The sequence below is a fragment of the Andrographis paniculata genome, unplaced genomic scaffold (genome assembly GCF_009805555.1).
Source record: "Andrographis paniculata isolate CXL003 unplaced genomic scaffold, ASM980555v1 Contig70END, whole genome shotgun sequence".
NCBI lineage: Eukaryota > Viridiplantae > Streptophyta > Magnoliopsida > Lamiales > Acanthaceae > Andrographis > Andrographis paniculata.
The window spans coordinates 1,341,534-1,354,365 of record NW_026137607.1 but is presented as its reverse complement, the minus strand read 5'-3'; the positions used below and the strand labels follow the sequence as shown (position 1 = coordinate 1,354,365).

At 32.9% G+C, this 12,832-nt stretch overlaps 3 protein-coding genes across 4 annotated transcripts; 1 reads left to right on the top strand and 2 right to left on the bottom strand.

Annotated features, from left to right (window-relative positions):
* Nucleotides 1–129: 129 nt before the first annotated feature.
* On the bottom strand, nt 130–2,364 carry LOC127264303 (GDSL esterase/lipase EXL3-like). Its single transcript, XM_051293763.1, has 5 exons — nt 1,905–2,364; nt 1,159–1,289; nt 817–1,050; nt 462–717; nt 130–386 (listed from the first exon to the last, which is right to left on the bottom strand). The coding sequence occupies exons 1-5, from the start codon at nt 2,200–2,202 to the stop codon at nt 196–198; spliced, it is 1,110 nt and encodes a 369-aa protein (XP_051149720.1). The 5' UTR covers nt 2,203–2,364; the 3' UTR covers nt 130–195.
* Nucleotides 2,365–5,670: 3,306 nt separating this feature from the next.
* On the bottom strand, nt 5,671–9,250 carry LOC127264548 (uncharacterized). Its single transcript, XM_051294138.1, has 6 exons — nt 8,847–9,250; nt 7,538–7,672; nt 7,300–7,387; nt 6,919–7,013; nt 6,156–6,323; nt 5,671–6,074 (listed from the first exon to the last, which is right to left on the bottom strand). The coding sequence occupies exons 1-6, from the start codon at nt 9,193–9,195 to the stop codon at nt 5,914–5,916; spliced, it is 996 nt and encodes a 331-aa protein (XP_051150095.1). The 5' UTR covers nt 9,196–9,250; the 3' UTR covers nt 5,671–5,913.
* Nucleotides 9,251–9,503: 253 nt separating this feature from the next.
* On the top strand, nt 9,504–12,264 carry LOC127264314 (uncharacterized). 2 transcript variants are annotated; one of them, XR_007841658.1, is made up of 7 exons: nt 9,504–9,633; nt 10,363–10,619; nt 10,996–11,036; nt 11,639–11,707; nt 11,788–11,847; nt 11,941–12,131; nt 12,167–12,264. XR_007841658.1 is itself a non-coding variant. In XM_051293784.1 (6 exons), exons 2-6 carry the CDS (start codon nt 10,499–10,501, stop codon nt 12,016–12,018), a joined length of 369 nt encoding a protein of 122 aa, XP_051149741.1. In that variant the 5' UTR covers nt 9,504–9,633; nt 10,363–10,498; the 3' UTR covers nt 12,019–12,264. The 2 variants fall into 2 exon arrangements, 1 of the variants encoding a protein (XP_051149741.1); XM_051293784.1 differs by having other exon boundaries at nt 11,941–12,264.
* Nucleotides 12,265–12,832: the final 568 nt, after the last annotated feature.

The following is a 12,832-nucleotide window of genomic DNA, read 5'->3' as shown; positions in this document are numbered from 1 at the left end:
CTGTTTCTTTATATAAGACTGTGGTACAATGGTTTTCAATATTAATTGCATATGATTACATGAGACAGTTGTAGTTATAGTGTGAATAATATGTAGTTGTAAAAGGGCAGCTGTTGATTGTGTAGGAACAACATAAGACACTCTTAATCAATGTAGGAAGAAATTGTCGAGATTTGTGGCTGTAGTCTGTTTTGATTAGAGGAACTTGTTGGCATATTTTTGAACAATTTGATCGACAAGAAACTTGTATGCTTTCTCAGTGGGATGGTAGCTGTCCCAGAAGATGTACTTAGAATCATCTGCACATGTTCCACTGTATTGATTACATAGCACGACTGCTTCTATTTTCCCTGTGCCGCAACACCCTATGTCGCTGACTTCAAAACCTGAAACATTACTCAGCAATGTTATTTAAGAAGTATGTTTATATGGGAGATTTTACAGAGGGCAGTCAGGCTCACCATATTTTTGGGGGTGTTGGATGAGGTCAAGAAGAGGGTTGTAGACATCGATGTAGACAACTCTTGACTGAGGGAGACTTTGTGTGAGGGAATCAAGCGCTGGCGCGAGTTTGGCATTAACAATTTGCGCTGCCTTATTGTACTCCTCGACGCACGCTCTTGTTGAGCCACCTGCAAGTGTTCTCTGTGCTGGCAAACACCCTATTGGTGGGACTCCAAACACGGCTATCTTTCTTGCTCCAACTAGGTACAGTTGCTGCAATTACATATCACACACATACACACGCATGCCTGAATTTAATGATCATATTCATGTCTGGAAAATTTTGGATGTAGTTAGGAGTCGTTTCCCCACCTGTATGAAAGTGGAGGCAGAGGATACTACAAGATCAGCATAAGAAGTAACATCATACTGCCGGCGGCGAATACCAATGGTGAAGTAAGTATTTGCTAAATCATCGCTGCCTGCTACTACTAAATGAATGCTGCTGTTCAATATGTTGTTTGCTGCTTCTTCTCCAACTGCACCTTTTAGCTTCCATACATAATCTTTGAATTGCTCAAGCTGATCAGTTAGTGATGTCACTGACTGGAAATCGAACAAATTAAATGCACACACAAAATCGTGTATTAGGAATAAATGATTTTGAACCATCAATAAATTAGGGATATAAGTTCTAAGTTGTGTGTATCATACCACTAATTGAGCTGTTTGAGGGTCATAACCACATCCTCCAGAAGCAAAGCTTACACCTTTGGTAAAATCTTTTATGGTTAGGCTGGGATCTAGATAGGCTGGTATCATTGTTGCAATCCCCAACGCTTCGGCTGTAGTTGAAGGGAACTTAACATCACATATATATTTAGACTACTTAAAATGGATATTAAAGGTTGTGGTTATAAAATTCATTTGATGAGGTAAAATGAGCTGAGCTTAATACAAACTTTACTTTTTATTCGAAATCTTTTATAGTGTTGGTCTAAAGATAACTTTTCACATCTAAAGTTCACATTTCATTTTATATGTGGTTTAGGATAGAAGAACTGTTCAACAAGCTGAGTTTGAGTTGGAGTTAGAAAACTTAAGTTGAAAAAACTAGTTAATGAGTTGAATTGAGCTTGAGCTTGAGCTCGAAATAAGAAATTGATTAATATTGAGCTCAAACAACATACAGTGCATTTTACTTAGAAAATTACTATAAACCTACATTGAACATGAGAATCTTAATACAGTCTAACTTATTAATAACTTTAAACGTAGTGTCTGGATACTGTTCTTTTAAATCCATTATGTTGTGAACCAATGGAATCAATCAAATTAACTATATAGCTCCAAAGTTACAATGCATGTATTATAACACAATTTTGTTTGTGAGTTTATATAAATACATACATATATATAATATGTGGTGTGGGTGATGATGTTTTTGTATTTACACATACCAACAAAATCTGGAGGGGTCCTGCCATTGCTGAACCTCCCTGTGGGGACTCCACCTTGGAAATCTTTGCCATATGGTGGAAAATTGCATTTAACTATAGTCCTCATCACATTGTTGTTGCCCTGATCAACAATGGAGTCACCGAATGCAAAAATTCCGGCTGCTGTCATATTTGGCGAGAGCCTTACAGTCCCATCACAACTCATGAGGCCAGCCATGATCATAAACACACACAAAAGCCACCAAACCATCATTCTTGAACCAAACTTCCATGAACATGGAACCTGAACAAATCCCATCTCCCTTTAATTTATATGCTGTAGATATTCATAAGATCAATAGGTGTTGAACATGCTTGGATAATGGGGCGCGGGTATATATATATGTGTGTGTGTATGTGTCGGTTTAGACACACACAAGAGTATACTTGATATAAGTTGGTTTTATAGAACAGCTATAGATAACTAGTGTAATATATATATACACATATATACATATATAGTGGCGGTTAGAATACTGATTTTTTTATATACATCGTAATATTATGATGTGCTCATATGTTGTCAGAACATATATTGTGTGTGCATATGTGTACACGTGTAGATAGAAGGATTGAGGTTTCCTTGCTTTTCCCGAGCATTCAATTAAGTAGGTGTGTGTGCTTGCTTTAGTTGCATAAATTATGAGACCTCATGCCATGCATAAAATGGATTATTTTATTTTATTCTACTTTATTGTTCATGATATGTGTTTGTGTAGCTGTGTGTATTTTTGAAGTATTTTGATAAATGCATCAGTCAACTTCGTATAGTGTCTGTATATACATCTGTGTTTATATATATATATATATATATTAGTAACTTGATTCTACTAGAATTTCCAAGGTTGACTGAGCAGCTAAGAGTACCAGAGCTGATTAGATTGCCTAAATTTATGCAGAGAAATGAATAATGATCAGTTTGAGGTAGTAAATCAATGAGAGGGAGGGAAACTTAGTAGTTAGTTCAATGCCCATGATGCAAAATTTAATTAATTGGGGTTGTTGGTGAGGGTTAGTTCAGACGAGTGTAGTCGTGTCATCTTTTTTACATCCTTAGTTTGTTGGTCTACCCTCCATTATCAGGCACTAAAATGAATAAATTCAAGAATCACACACATATATATGTTGAACTTATTTATTTAATTAGTCCCAGAAACTGGTTAAAAAGATAAATGTTAGATTAGATGTATTCTAGAATTCAGGGCTTGGTACATATACATCACAAGAATTAATAAGTTGACTGAGGTGATTAAAGAACATTATCATGAGTGAGAAACTGAGAATGAATGGAAGTAGAAGAAAGAGTTTGTTGAACAACTATTAATAGAGATGATTGTGAAGATGGTTAAATGTAAAAAGGAGATGCAATGGGCCGCATGGAAATTATTGAAATATTTTAAATATTCAATTTAAGATTTAGGGTTGTTGATGTCACATAAATAGGCGTTGATGTAACGTTTTGAATGTAAAATTGATTTTTAGTATAATATAAAAAATAAAAAATAGATGTTTGATTAGATATTTTTGGGGAAAAAAATGGGATGAACAGTGTATTTAAAATACAATCCTCAAACAAACACACTTATATTTAGATCTGGTCTTATCCATATTTTATAGATTATTTATATTTGAGTCTGTCGAGTAGGTTTTGTATTGCATCGATAAGATAATTTCATTATTTTCCTCCAAAAATTTCTAGATTTATTTTAAATATAGTTGGGATGTCACAAATCATCATCAACATCACCATCCTGTATTGATCATCATTGTCTAATAGTAGTATTAACCAGATGTGATGAACACACAGGTGGCTTGTCTAATAGTATTAACTAGACATTTGTGGGAGTTTAAAACGATCTGGTTGTCCAGATCAGGCTTAGCTGTGGCTGCGCCTGTTTGTTTGGCTCTTTATTTTGTCATTAACTAACTGCGCAGAGATGTGGTGGTGTTATAAACTTTATGGAGTAACTTTTTCTTTCTTTCTTTCTTTGTGTTGACTCTCACGGGTTTTGTTTCGAAATCAGCTCTGTTTCTGCTCTGATTGTTACCTTTTTCATATCTCTTTACGGTCTGTTTGTTTGGCACAAGCTGTGTGTTCTTCCTTGTTCAGACATTCTCCGTTGTTGCTTATATTAACACTAAAATAATACTCCCTTCCTGCCCAAATAATAAGTTAGGGTGTGTTTCTTGGTCTGCAAAATTTGGGTTTTGAGTTTAGTTTTTATTTGAATTTTGTGATGAGTTTGAATTTTATTGTTTTTTTTGTGTTTGAGCTTGGTTGAAGTTGTGAGAATTTTGATGTGTATTGATACTATAGATAATGAATAAAATAATATAAATGTATAATAAATTTAATTGATAAAATTTATATTGTATGATTTAATTATAAATTTATATTATACCTAATATATATATTTAAATTTTTATTATTTTTATTATATTATCTACAAAATGATATATATTGTATATATTTTTTTAATTTATAATTATTATAAATATTAAATAAATAAAATATTTGAATTATATTTATATTTTGAATTAAAAAAAAAAAGTGCGGCTTTTGTGCTGCAAGCTGCAGCGGTTTGGATGCTCCCGATTTGGCGTCCAAATCACTGTGTACAGTAATTGCACAATGATTTTGCCCAAATTAGGTTTGGAGAAACAAACATTTAGATTTATGTTGGATATAAGATTTAAGTAATATTAATATTATATTGATACAAGATTTAATAGTTAGTATTCTCAATAGTTAATTTGACCACTCCTTTTATTTTTGATCCATATAATTTTTATTTTTTTTTCAAATATAACTATATATTTTAATTATATTTTAAAATTTATAATTTATAATTTTTTTATTTAAGTAAATTATTTAATTATTTTAATTTTAATTTATAATTTTCTTTATTAAATCATAATTATTTTTGCTAATATATTTTTTTAATTATTTATTGATTACCAATATCTAAAACTCCGTACAATTAAGGTGGGACGAAAGAAGTAATAAATATAGTAAAAATATATTTTTGCCTTTGTGAATTTATTTTAATTTGTAAAAAATAATAATATTTGTGTAATAATAATTAAAAATAAGATAATTTTATAGTGATAGAAATAAGATATTGTTTTTAAAAGTTCACATCTCATATCACTTTTTTTTTTAAAAAAAATTATATATTTTAATTTTATTTTAAATTTTTAAATTTATAATTTTAATATAATTAAATTAATTAATTATTTTTATTTTAATTTATAATTAATTATATTATATTATAATTAATTTTATGATATATTTTTATTATTTAAAGATATTAAAAATAAATATTTAATAATATTTTCACAATTATAAATAACTAACATTAAAAGTTTTAAATAATAGTCTCATCATGCGATAAATTGACAATATAAAAAATAATAAAATTAATATTAAACTGCTGATATTTTTATTTTTTTATTTTTGTAATATCTGAGTATATACTTTGCTTTTAATTTGGTGAACATGTCATTTGTTTATTTTTTCTTTTTTGAATGGATATATATATATAAAGCAATTTTCTACAAATATTAAAAAGAAAATATAATATATACACATTAATATATATTTATTATAGTTTTTAAATAATATTTATAAAAAATTATATATACATATATATATATATATATATAAAAAAAAGGCGTAGAGTCTTTTTTCCAGCATCTGATAAATAAATAAATAAAAGGATTGTCATTAACAGAAAAGCCGCGGCCAAATTTCAATAATTATTCATTCGTAGCATACAGCTGAAATTTTATGTATAATATGACATTAGTGATGTTTCATCCCTCCAGATTAGGATCCAACAATCCTTCAGAACCAACAAGCTAGGGATCATCTCTCTCCCAGCAATCAACAACTTAAATATTATGCATAGGTATCACAATTTTCGACTATAACTCTATTTATCATGGGATAAAGTAAACAACTTCGGAATCAAACCGGCAGTCGAGAAGACACTCCCACAGCATTTTCCATTCGACTGTACCAATCGCCAATGCGTGTGTTCTCCACCATGTCTCTGCCGGACTTGAGGTACCTGATAGGCCTCAAGACGCCGTAGACAGCAAGGTCTGCCAAATTAGGCTTCGATCCCCCTGGTAGACACGGGGAATTAGTCCTCATGTCTTAATATATATATATGTACTCATCTCTAACACTTTGCAATTGATTCATACCTAAAAAGTCTCGACCCTTGAGCGCATCCACCCATGTTTCTGCTGCTTTGTACAAAGCAGCACGCTCGTCGCTGATGTTGTGCCTTTTCTTCAGTTTCTTTGAGACAAAATACATGGCAGCAGCTCCGGCGTACTTTGCAGTTAATTTTTCGGTGAAGCTGAAATTACCTGCAGCCGGAAGATGCCAATGTTAGGCCTAAGGGATACATAATTGACTGAGAATTTTGCGCGCCATTTTGAGTCCTTTAAGCATCGGGTGAATCCTACATAGTTTGATACTCGAATAGTATATTTCACAAGCCAAGTGTTAATAAATGAAATATTGTTACTGTCTTGTCAATGAAGATAGACCAACATACTCCCTCCGTCCCAACTCAAAGTACCAATTTTATCATTTTCGTCTGTCCCATTCCAAAGTATCTATTTCCTATTTAGTAAAAGTAATCATACACTAATACCAAAATACTATTTTACCTAAATTACAAACATATCATTATATACACAATTATTTTATATATAAAGTGAAATGATAAAAATGTCAAAAACTTCTTAGTTCTTACGTCACTTCCACTGACCGATAAAATACTAGTATTATTTTTTTAATCTATTACAAAACTTCACATGACCCCTTTGGAGTGTGGCCGGAGGGAGTATATATTTAGCTTTGGAGTAAAGATCATCAAAATGTCATTTGAATCTACTCCATGAATTTGCAGCACTGATAACTAAATCATATGTACCAATGGCATTACAAAAGTTTTACCTTGACTCGTGATGTAGTCGAATGACTCGAGTGCTTCAGATGGACTTCGGTATATATTAGGGGACAGCACATGAACCAAGTGATTGTCCACCCAACTGCAATTGTATGAATTAGCATCACTAATCATAATGCAAAAAAGATGCGCTGCATTTTAAGTAAAATTTGATAACGATCAACATTATGTATTTGAAGTGAAAAGTTTATAACAGTCAACAGGATGCAGAGCATGTAAAACACATTAGGCGTATCCCAAAATTATGCAATGATATCATTGACAAATTCATTACAGCAAACATTAACGTGGAATAAATCGAAACATACCAACAAGCGAGAAAAAGGTTAACCTCCGATAAAGCAGTGATAACTGCTATAAACACATACCTCCGCCACTTGTTCTCTTCACTATCTTCACTTGCAGAATCAACAGAAGCCTCAGGATTAATCTTTTTGGTCAAGGTATTGATTATAGCTGAATTAGTAAGAGAGAATAATTGCATGAAAAACGATCAGGACAAATTGTTAGGAAGTGTATGGATAATAGAATTAAAGAACTATTCTGCATCCATAATCATCGAATCTAAATGAGGATGTTATGGTTCATCTTCTAGATTTTCAATACCTGATGAATCAACCATTTGCTCACCACCAACCATCAATATGGGCACTTTCTTGTAATCGGACCACTTTATTTCCTTTTTGCTTATAGGATTGACCTCCACAACTTTGTACGGCACATCATGGTAGTCTAGAAAAGCTGAAATAACAATACTGCTATAAGCTTGAAAGACGACCAACAGTTCAAGTACTTTAAAAAACACGAAATGATTGACTCTTAATTATTGAGGAACCAAACAATGTTATACTCCATTAGAAGACTTTCAATTTATCCATCAAAACATTCGAAGATTGCTTTCGTCCATTTCTATCCAATGTCATCTATACCAATCTGTTCATCATAATTGTTCTTCCTATTGCTTGTATATTGTTAGAATATGAAACTAACATTTTCTTTTTCAATCATAAGAATACGTATATATTTATAGTGATATACAAATCGTCTAAATAAGACAAGAATCCTACGAATATCTTAAATAAGATAACTACCATAAATATAATATATTGCTTCTAAATATATTTTAACACTCCTCCTCAAACTCAAGATATGATCGAACAAATTTGAATTTATCAGAAGCTACCGAAAAAAATATAGCCGAGATCTTCCACATACAAATTTGAATTCGCCAAGATTGATGTCGTCCACTAGATCAGAGTTAGAAGCAGAACCCTCAACACCATTAGAGTTGGAATCTGGACTGGACTCGCTCATTCGCAACAGAAGTATAACCAAAAACAAGACTCACTTACTCTATAGAGTTTGAGTCGAAAATAGGATTTGCTCGTTCATAACGGAATTAGAGTCGGAAACAAGACTTTCTCAGTTAGAGTAAAAACAGGACTTTCAACGGCATTAGAGTCGAAAGTAGACTCCGTTAGTGGAATAGTAGAGACGGAGACGACATGAAAATTACAGCGTGATCGTAGATAGAAGCATATACATTAATACAATATAAAAATACATACGAGATAAAACGGGTTATGGAGGTACCGGATAAAATTTGGCTCTGATACAATATCAAACTCAAATTCTATATTTCAATCGTAATCATATAGTGATAAAAAATCCTAAGAATCTTCCAGTGAGCCTTATATCAAAAAAGCTCGATTTGCCCAAAATCAGCAAGAAAAAACTAAAAAAGAAAAGAAATCAGAATATAAAATATGGCAATTTCCCAATTTTTCTATACAACCAAATAGTATGTACTGCACCTTCGATATCGCAAGTCCATGATCCGTGACAAATGTATGTAATTAATTTACCAGGCTCGTAAAGTATAGATCAATTAGAAGCTAGAAATGAACAAGTATACCTCTGACTTTGTTACAGAAAGGGCAAGCTTCGTACTGATAGAGAACCATGTCCTTAGGCCTGAACATCGACTCCACGGGTTCTTTAGCGTGGACCTCCTCCACAACCGTGCTCGCCGCCGCCGAAAACAGCATCGTCCCGGCGAAAACGCCGGCGGTCTGATCACCGGCGATCCTATTGTACGAAAACCAGTTAGATCTACCCAAGGAATTCCCATTCCCGTTCGTGCTATAAGCAGCCGCCTGGAAGAGGCGGCTGGGATGCTGACCAAGGCATCCAGGACCTGAAGAAGCGACGGCGACACCCCTCACGGCGCGGCAAACGGCGGCGACTCCGGCGATCCTCTTCATCTAGAACGATCCAAAACAAATCTAGAAAAATCACAATTAGTTAGATAGAAGAAGCTTCTGAGCGGTTTATGTGAGGTTTTGGGCGCCGCCGCGCCGCCGCTGAAGTCGGCTCCAGCCGAGGCTTGGCTATTCGGCTTACTGGACCTTTTCCTTTAGCCCAAGCCCAATATATTTGGGCTCTATATTTATTAGTTACCAATTTATTAATTCGGCCCATGCCCAATATATTGGGGGTTTACATTTTTTTTAGGTTAGATTTTTAAATTTATTAATACTTAATATAATTTTATTTTATTTTTTATATCGGTATTTTTTACACATAGGCGCGCCGCTTCCAGACCTGACTTCTTCTCCAGCTCCGCCGTGTTTTTCTTCTCGGTCGTCGACGTTGTCCTCCAAGAGAGTGAACATTCGTTTTCGTTATTGTACCGAGGCTTGGTAAGTTCAATTTTTAGACTATTTTTAATTATTTGTTGTTGTTAAATTTTCAATGCCTGCCGATGGGTGTTTAGGGTTTGAATTGCTTGAAGTTAGTTGTAATTAGTTGTGTTGATTTTAGATTGACTCGAAGGTTTGAAGTCGATTAGTTTAATTTTTTTTTGCTTTGTGCACTCTTTTTTTGGATCGGTGGTTCGCTTTGTGCTTCTTTTGTTGGAATTGGTTTTGGTGTTTCCTGTATTAGTTATAATCTTATGCATTTTTGTGTGATTGAAGCTACCTTTGTGCCTTTGTCTTGTTAGTTGCATATTGAAAAGGCAAAAGAAATATGATGACATCTTGTTATTTGAATCAAAATATTGATATAGACATGGAAGATCAATAGAATTTCTTAGGCTACTGACAAAAAGAGAGAAGTTTTTTTTTGTTCATTTTTTCTCTTTTCCAAAAAGAAAAGAAGGGTTGGGGGAGGTGGGGGTTGTAGAAGATGCTATTTGTGAATTAGGGCGGGAAGAAATATATAAAATGTTGCATTATCCCAAGGGAAAGTTGAAGAATCAAAAGTTCGATCCAAAGATCCCAAGGGACTTACTAGCTGTTGCAATTTTCATGCATGATTTTCTTATTAAATAGTTTATACTGTGCCGTCTAATTTGTTATGCTTTCCCCTGCCCCTCTTTGGTCCGCCAGCCCTTTCTAACAGCTCTAATGATAACTTTGAACCTGCAGAATCAACCTACAGTTCCTAAACAACAGCGTGCTGATACCCCTTCTCCTCATCTTCCTTAAACCTGAGGCAGGATTCCTAGCTGAACAATCAGTTGGCAATTCCATTGTGTGAGATCAGCTGGGATCACTCGAAACCATGACGGATTGCAGTCGTCAGCGTGATTTTATGTTCTGTGAAATGTGTGGGACAATGTTGTCATTTGATTCTCAGAAGGTTGCTGAATGTAAGCTGTGCAATTTCGAGAAGCCCCTGGATGGTAATTTATCAGTTATCTGTTTCATATATTATTTATAGATTTAAGAGGTAGATGATTTTGAGGATGGAATTGACAAGTTTTTGCTTAAAGTAGCAAACATCAGCTTTGAAAATATTGGATGGTTGTAGGTCAGCTCAATGTTTGATGCTATGCTGTTATCTATATCTGTGCTTTTGTCAAATATATATATATATATTTTATAATTTATTGTAGATTTGATGCACTGATGGACTAACGAATTAAAAAATCGGAAACATATAAGAAAATGCTGGGATTTTGCCCATATACCACATCATGTTTTGTAAATTTGATTAACTGAATTCGTGTTTGCTTTTTGCTCGTTGATTGAGGATTTTTCATGGTATTGCTTTTTCAGAAATTGCTGGGAAAGAGATTCGCTATACCATTAGCGCAGAGGTATGATTATAGTTAAGTCTGTTTACTTATGTCTTGTTGATTTGGGGTTTGAAAATTTAAAGGTGAAAATAGGTATCACCGACAATATTTTGAATTTAAAGCAAGTGCTAAATATATGCTTTTTATTTTAGAAAAAAAAATGGAAACGCATTATTATCAAGGAATCTCATAGGCCCAATGTGTTGATTGAAAAACCACTTTTTGTTTTGATTGTGATGAGGTAGCAAAGCTCTATAGTACTTTATCTTAAATTGTATTGGACTAAAAGAAAAAAGTGAATATATATATATGTATATCTTGCATGATCGAAGTCTTATGTCACTTGTAAACCTATTGAAACTATGGACTTTAGAGATTGGCCTTGGTATCAGCTAAATAGTACAATATTTGGTAATCTTATCTAATATAAAGCAGAAAATGTGAAGTTTAGAATGAACATACAATGTGTATAGTCTCAGTCTAGAAAATGATCACCAGATGAACCTTAATCTTATTGGACTTGCATATGCTCTCACACTTTTTTAATGTGATAGTTTTTTGTTTTAAATTTGTCTGTCTATTTGTAGTGTTTATGAGGTTTAATCTTTGGCTGAATCTGGCAGGATATGCGGAGGGAGCTGGGAGTGTCGTTGCTCGATGACATTGAAGAAGAAAGGGAGCTGAAACAAATGGTTAGAATTGTATTCTTGCTTGTTTTCCTCTGCAGATTTGACTACGACTTATTTCAACGATATATTCTTTGTTTGGATAGGATTACAATGCAAAGTGTAAGGCGTGCCAACACTTGGGCATGGCATATGTTGCCAGACAGGTATATGTTTTTGTGATCCATGTGCTTACTAACTTGAAGTGATTGTTCTAACAAGATTTGCATTTGTTTGGTGTTTTTGTTTGATTCATTCAGATTAGATCTGCTGACGAAGGGCAGACGATATTTTATACATGCCCTGTGTGCGCGTATAAACAGACGGAGAACTCGTAGAGTTTGGGGACTCGCTCGGGAGTTTGTTGTGGTTTGGCATCTAACTCTTCACCTGTTGTGGAAATCTGAAGATGAATTTCACAACCCCCTTTTTGTTGGCTGTAGAATTAGATGTTACGAAGTTATAATACCCAATCTTGATTGAGAGTATTATTAGTCGTGAATTTTGTAGTATTTTTACAATTTTATTTTTGTTCCATTGTTTAATGTGATTTCCAAATTATATTGAAGCAGCAATTCGCAATAGTCTATATTTAGAGCAACGGCAATGTTGTAGTTTTGTTTTTTTGTTTTTTTTTTTTTTTTTTAGAAGTCCTATCTTTTTAGAGGCTCCATTGAAAAAAAAACATCACAGAATAAATTTCAAAGCCAAATTATCGATTAAAAAATGATTGTGCCTCGTGCAGTTGAGGCCACAATCAATATATATATATATATATATTTCAATCTAAATAAAGGCTCTTAATATATTTATGTTATATTTATATATTCATATTATTTGATTCTTTTATATTAATAGAAGAATATAGTTTGATTCTATGTACTATTTATGAATTTTTGGGTTCAAATTTATGTACCTTTAAAATTTAAAAATATTTTTTAATGTATTAATATTAATTAATACTATTATTAATATTTTGCATATAAAAATGTTAGATATTTTATTTTATTCAATTGTTTATATTTTATTATAGATAAAAAATACTCTCTCCGTCCTTTACGTAAATTTTTGAATATTATTATTATATTGGATTGTAGTAAAAAAGACAAAAATACCTCTATTAGTATGGTGTAATATAAAAGTAATGGCATT

What these genes read in the sequence shown, in the direction of transcription:
- LOC127264314 (XM_051293784.1), top strand. Translation starts at nt 10,499, where the DNA reads ATGACGGATTGCAGTCGTCAGCGTGATTTTATGTTCTGTGAAATGTGT. An exon ending in AAAGGGAGCTGAAACAAATG is followed by an intron (nt 11,708 to 11,787) that starts GTTAGAATTGTA and finishes TTGTTTGGATAG; the next exon opens with GATTACAATGCAAAGTGTAA. An exon ending in TGGCATATGTTGCCAGACAG is followed by an intron (nt 11,848 to 11,940) that starts GTATATGTTTTT and finishes TGATTCATTCAG; the next exon opens with ATTAGATCTGCTGACGAAGG.
- LOC127264548 (XM_051294138.1), bottom strand. Translation starts at nt 9,195, where the DNA reads ATGAAGAGGATCGCCGGAGTCGCCGCCGTTTGCCGCGCCGTGAGGGGT. An exon ending in GAAGAGAACAAGTGGCGGAG is followed by an intron (nt 7,014 to 7,299) that starts GTATGTGTTTAT and finishes ATACAATTGCAG; the next exon opens with TTGGGTGGACAATCACTTGG. An exon ending in CAAGGGTCGAGACTTTTTAG is followed by an intron (nt 6,075 to 6,155) that starts GTATGAATCAAT and finishes CGTGTCTACCAG; the next exon opens with GGGGATCGAAGCCTAATTTG.
- LOC127264303 (XM_051293763.1), bottom strand. Translation starts at nt 2,202, where the DNA reads ATGGGATTTGTTCAGGTTCCATGTTCATGGAAGTTTGGTTCAAGAATG. An exon ending in CTGCCTCCACTTTCATACAG is followed by an intron (nt 718 to 816) that starts GTGGGGAAACGA and finishes ATGTAATTGCAG; the next exon opens with CAACTGTACCTAGTTGGAGC. An exon ending in CCAACACCCCCAAAAATATG is followed by an intron (nt 387 to 461) that starts GTGAGCCTGACT and finishes GTAATGTTTCAG; the next exon opens with GTTTTGAAGTCAGCGACATA.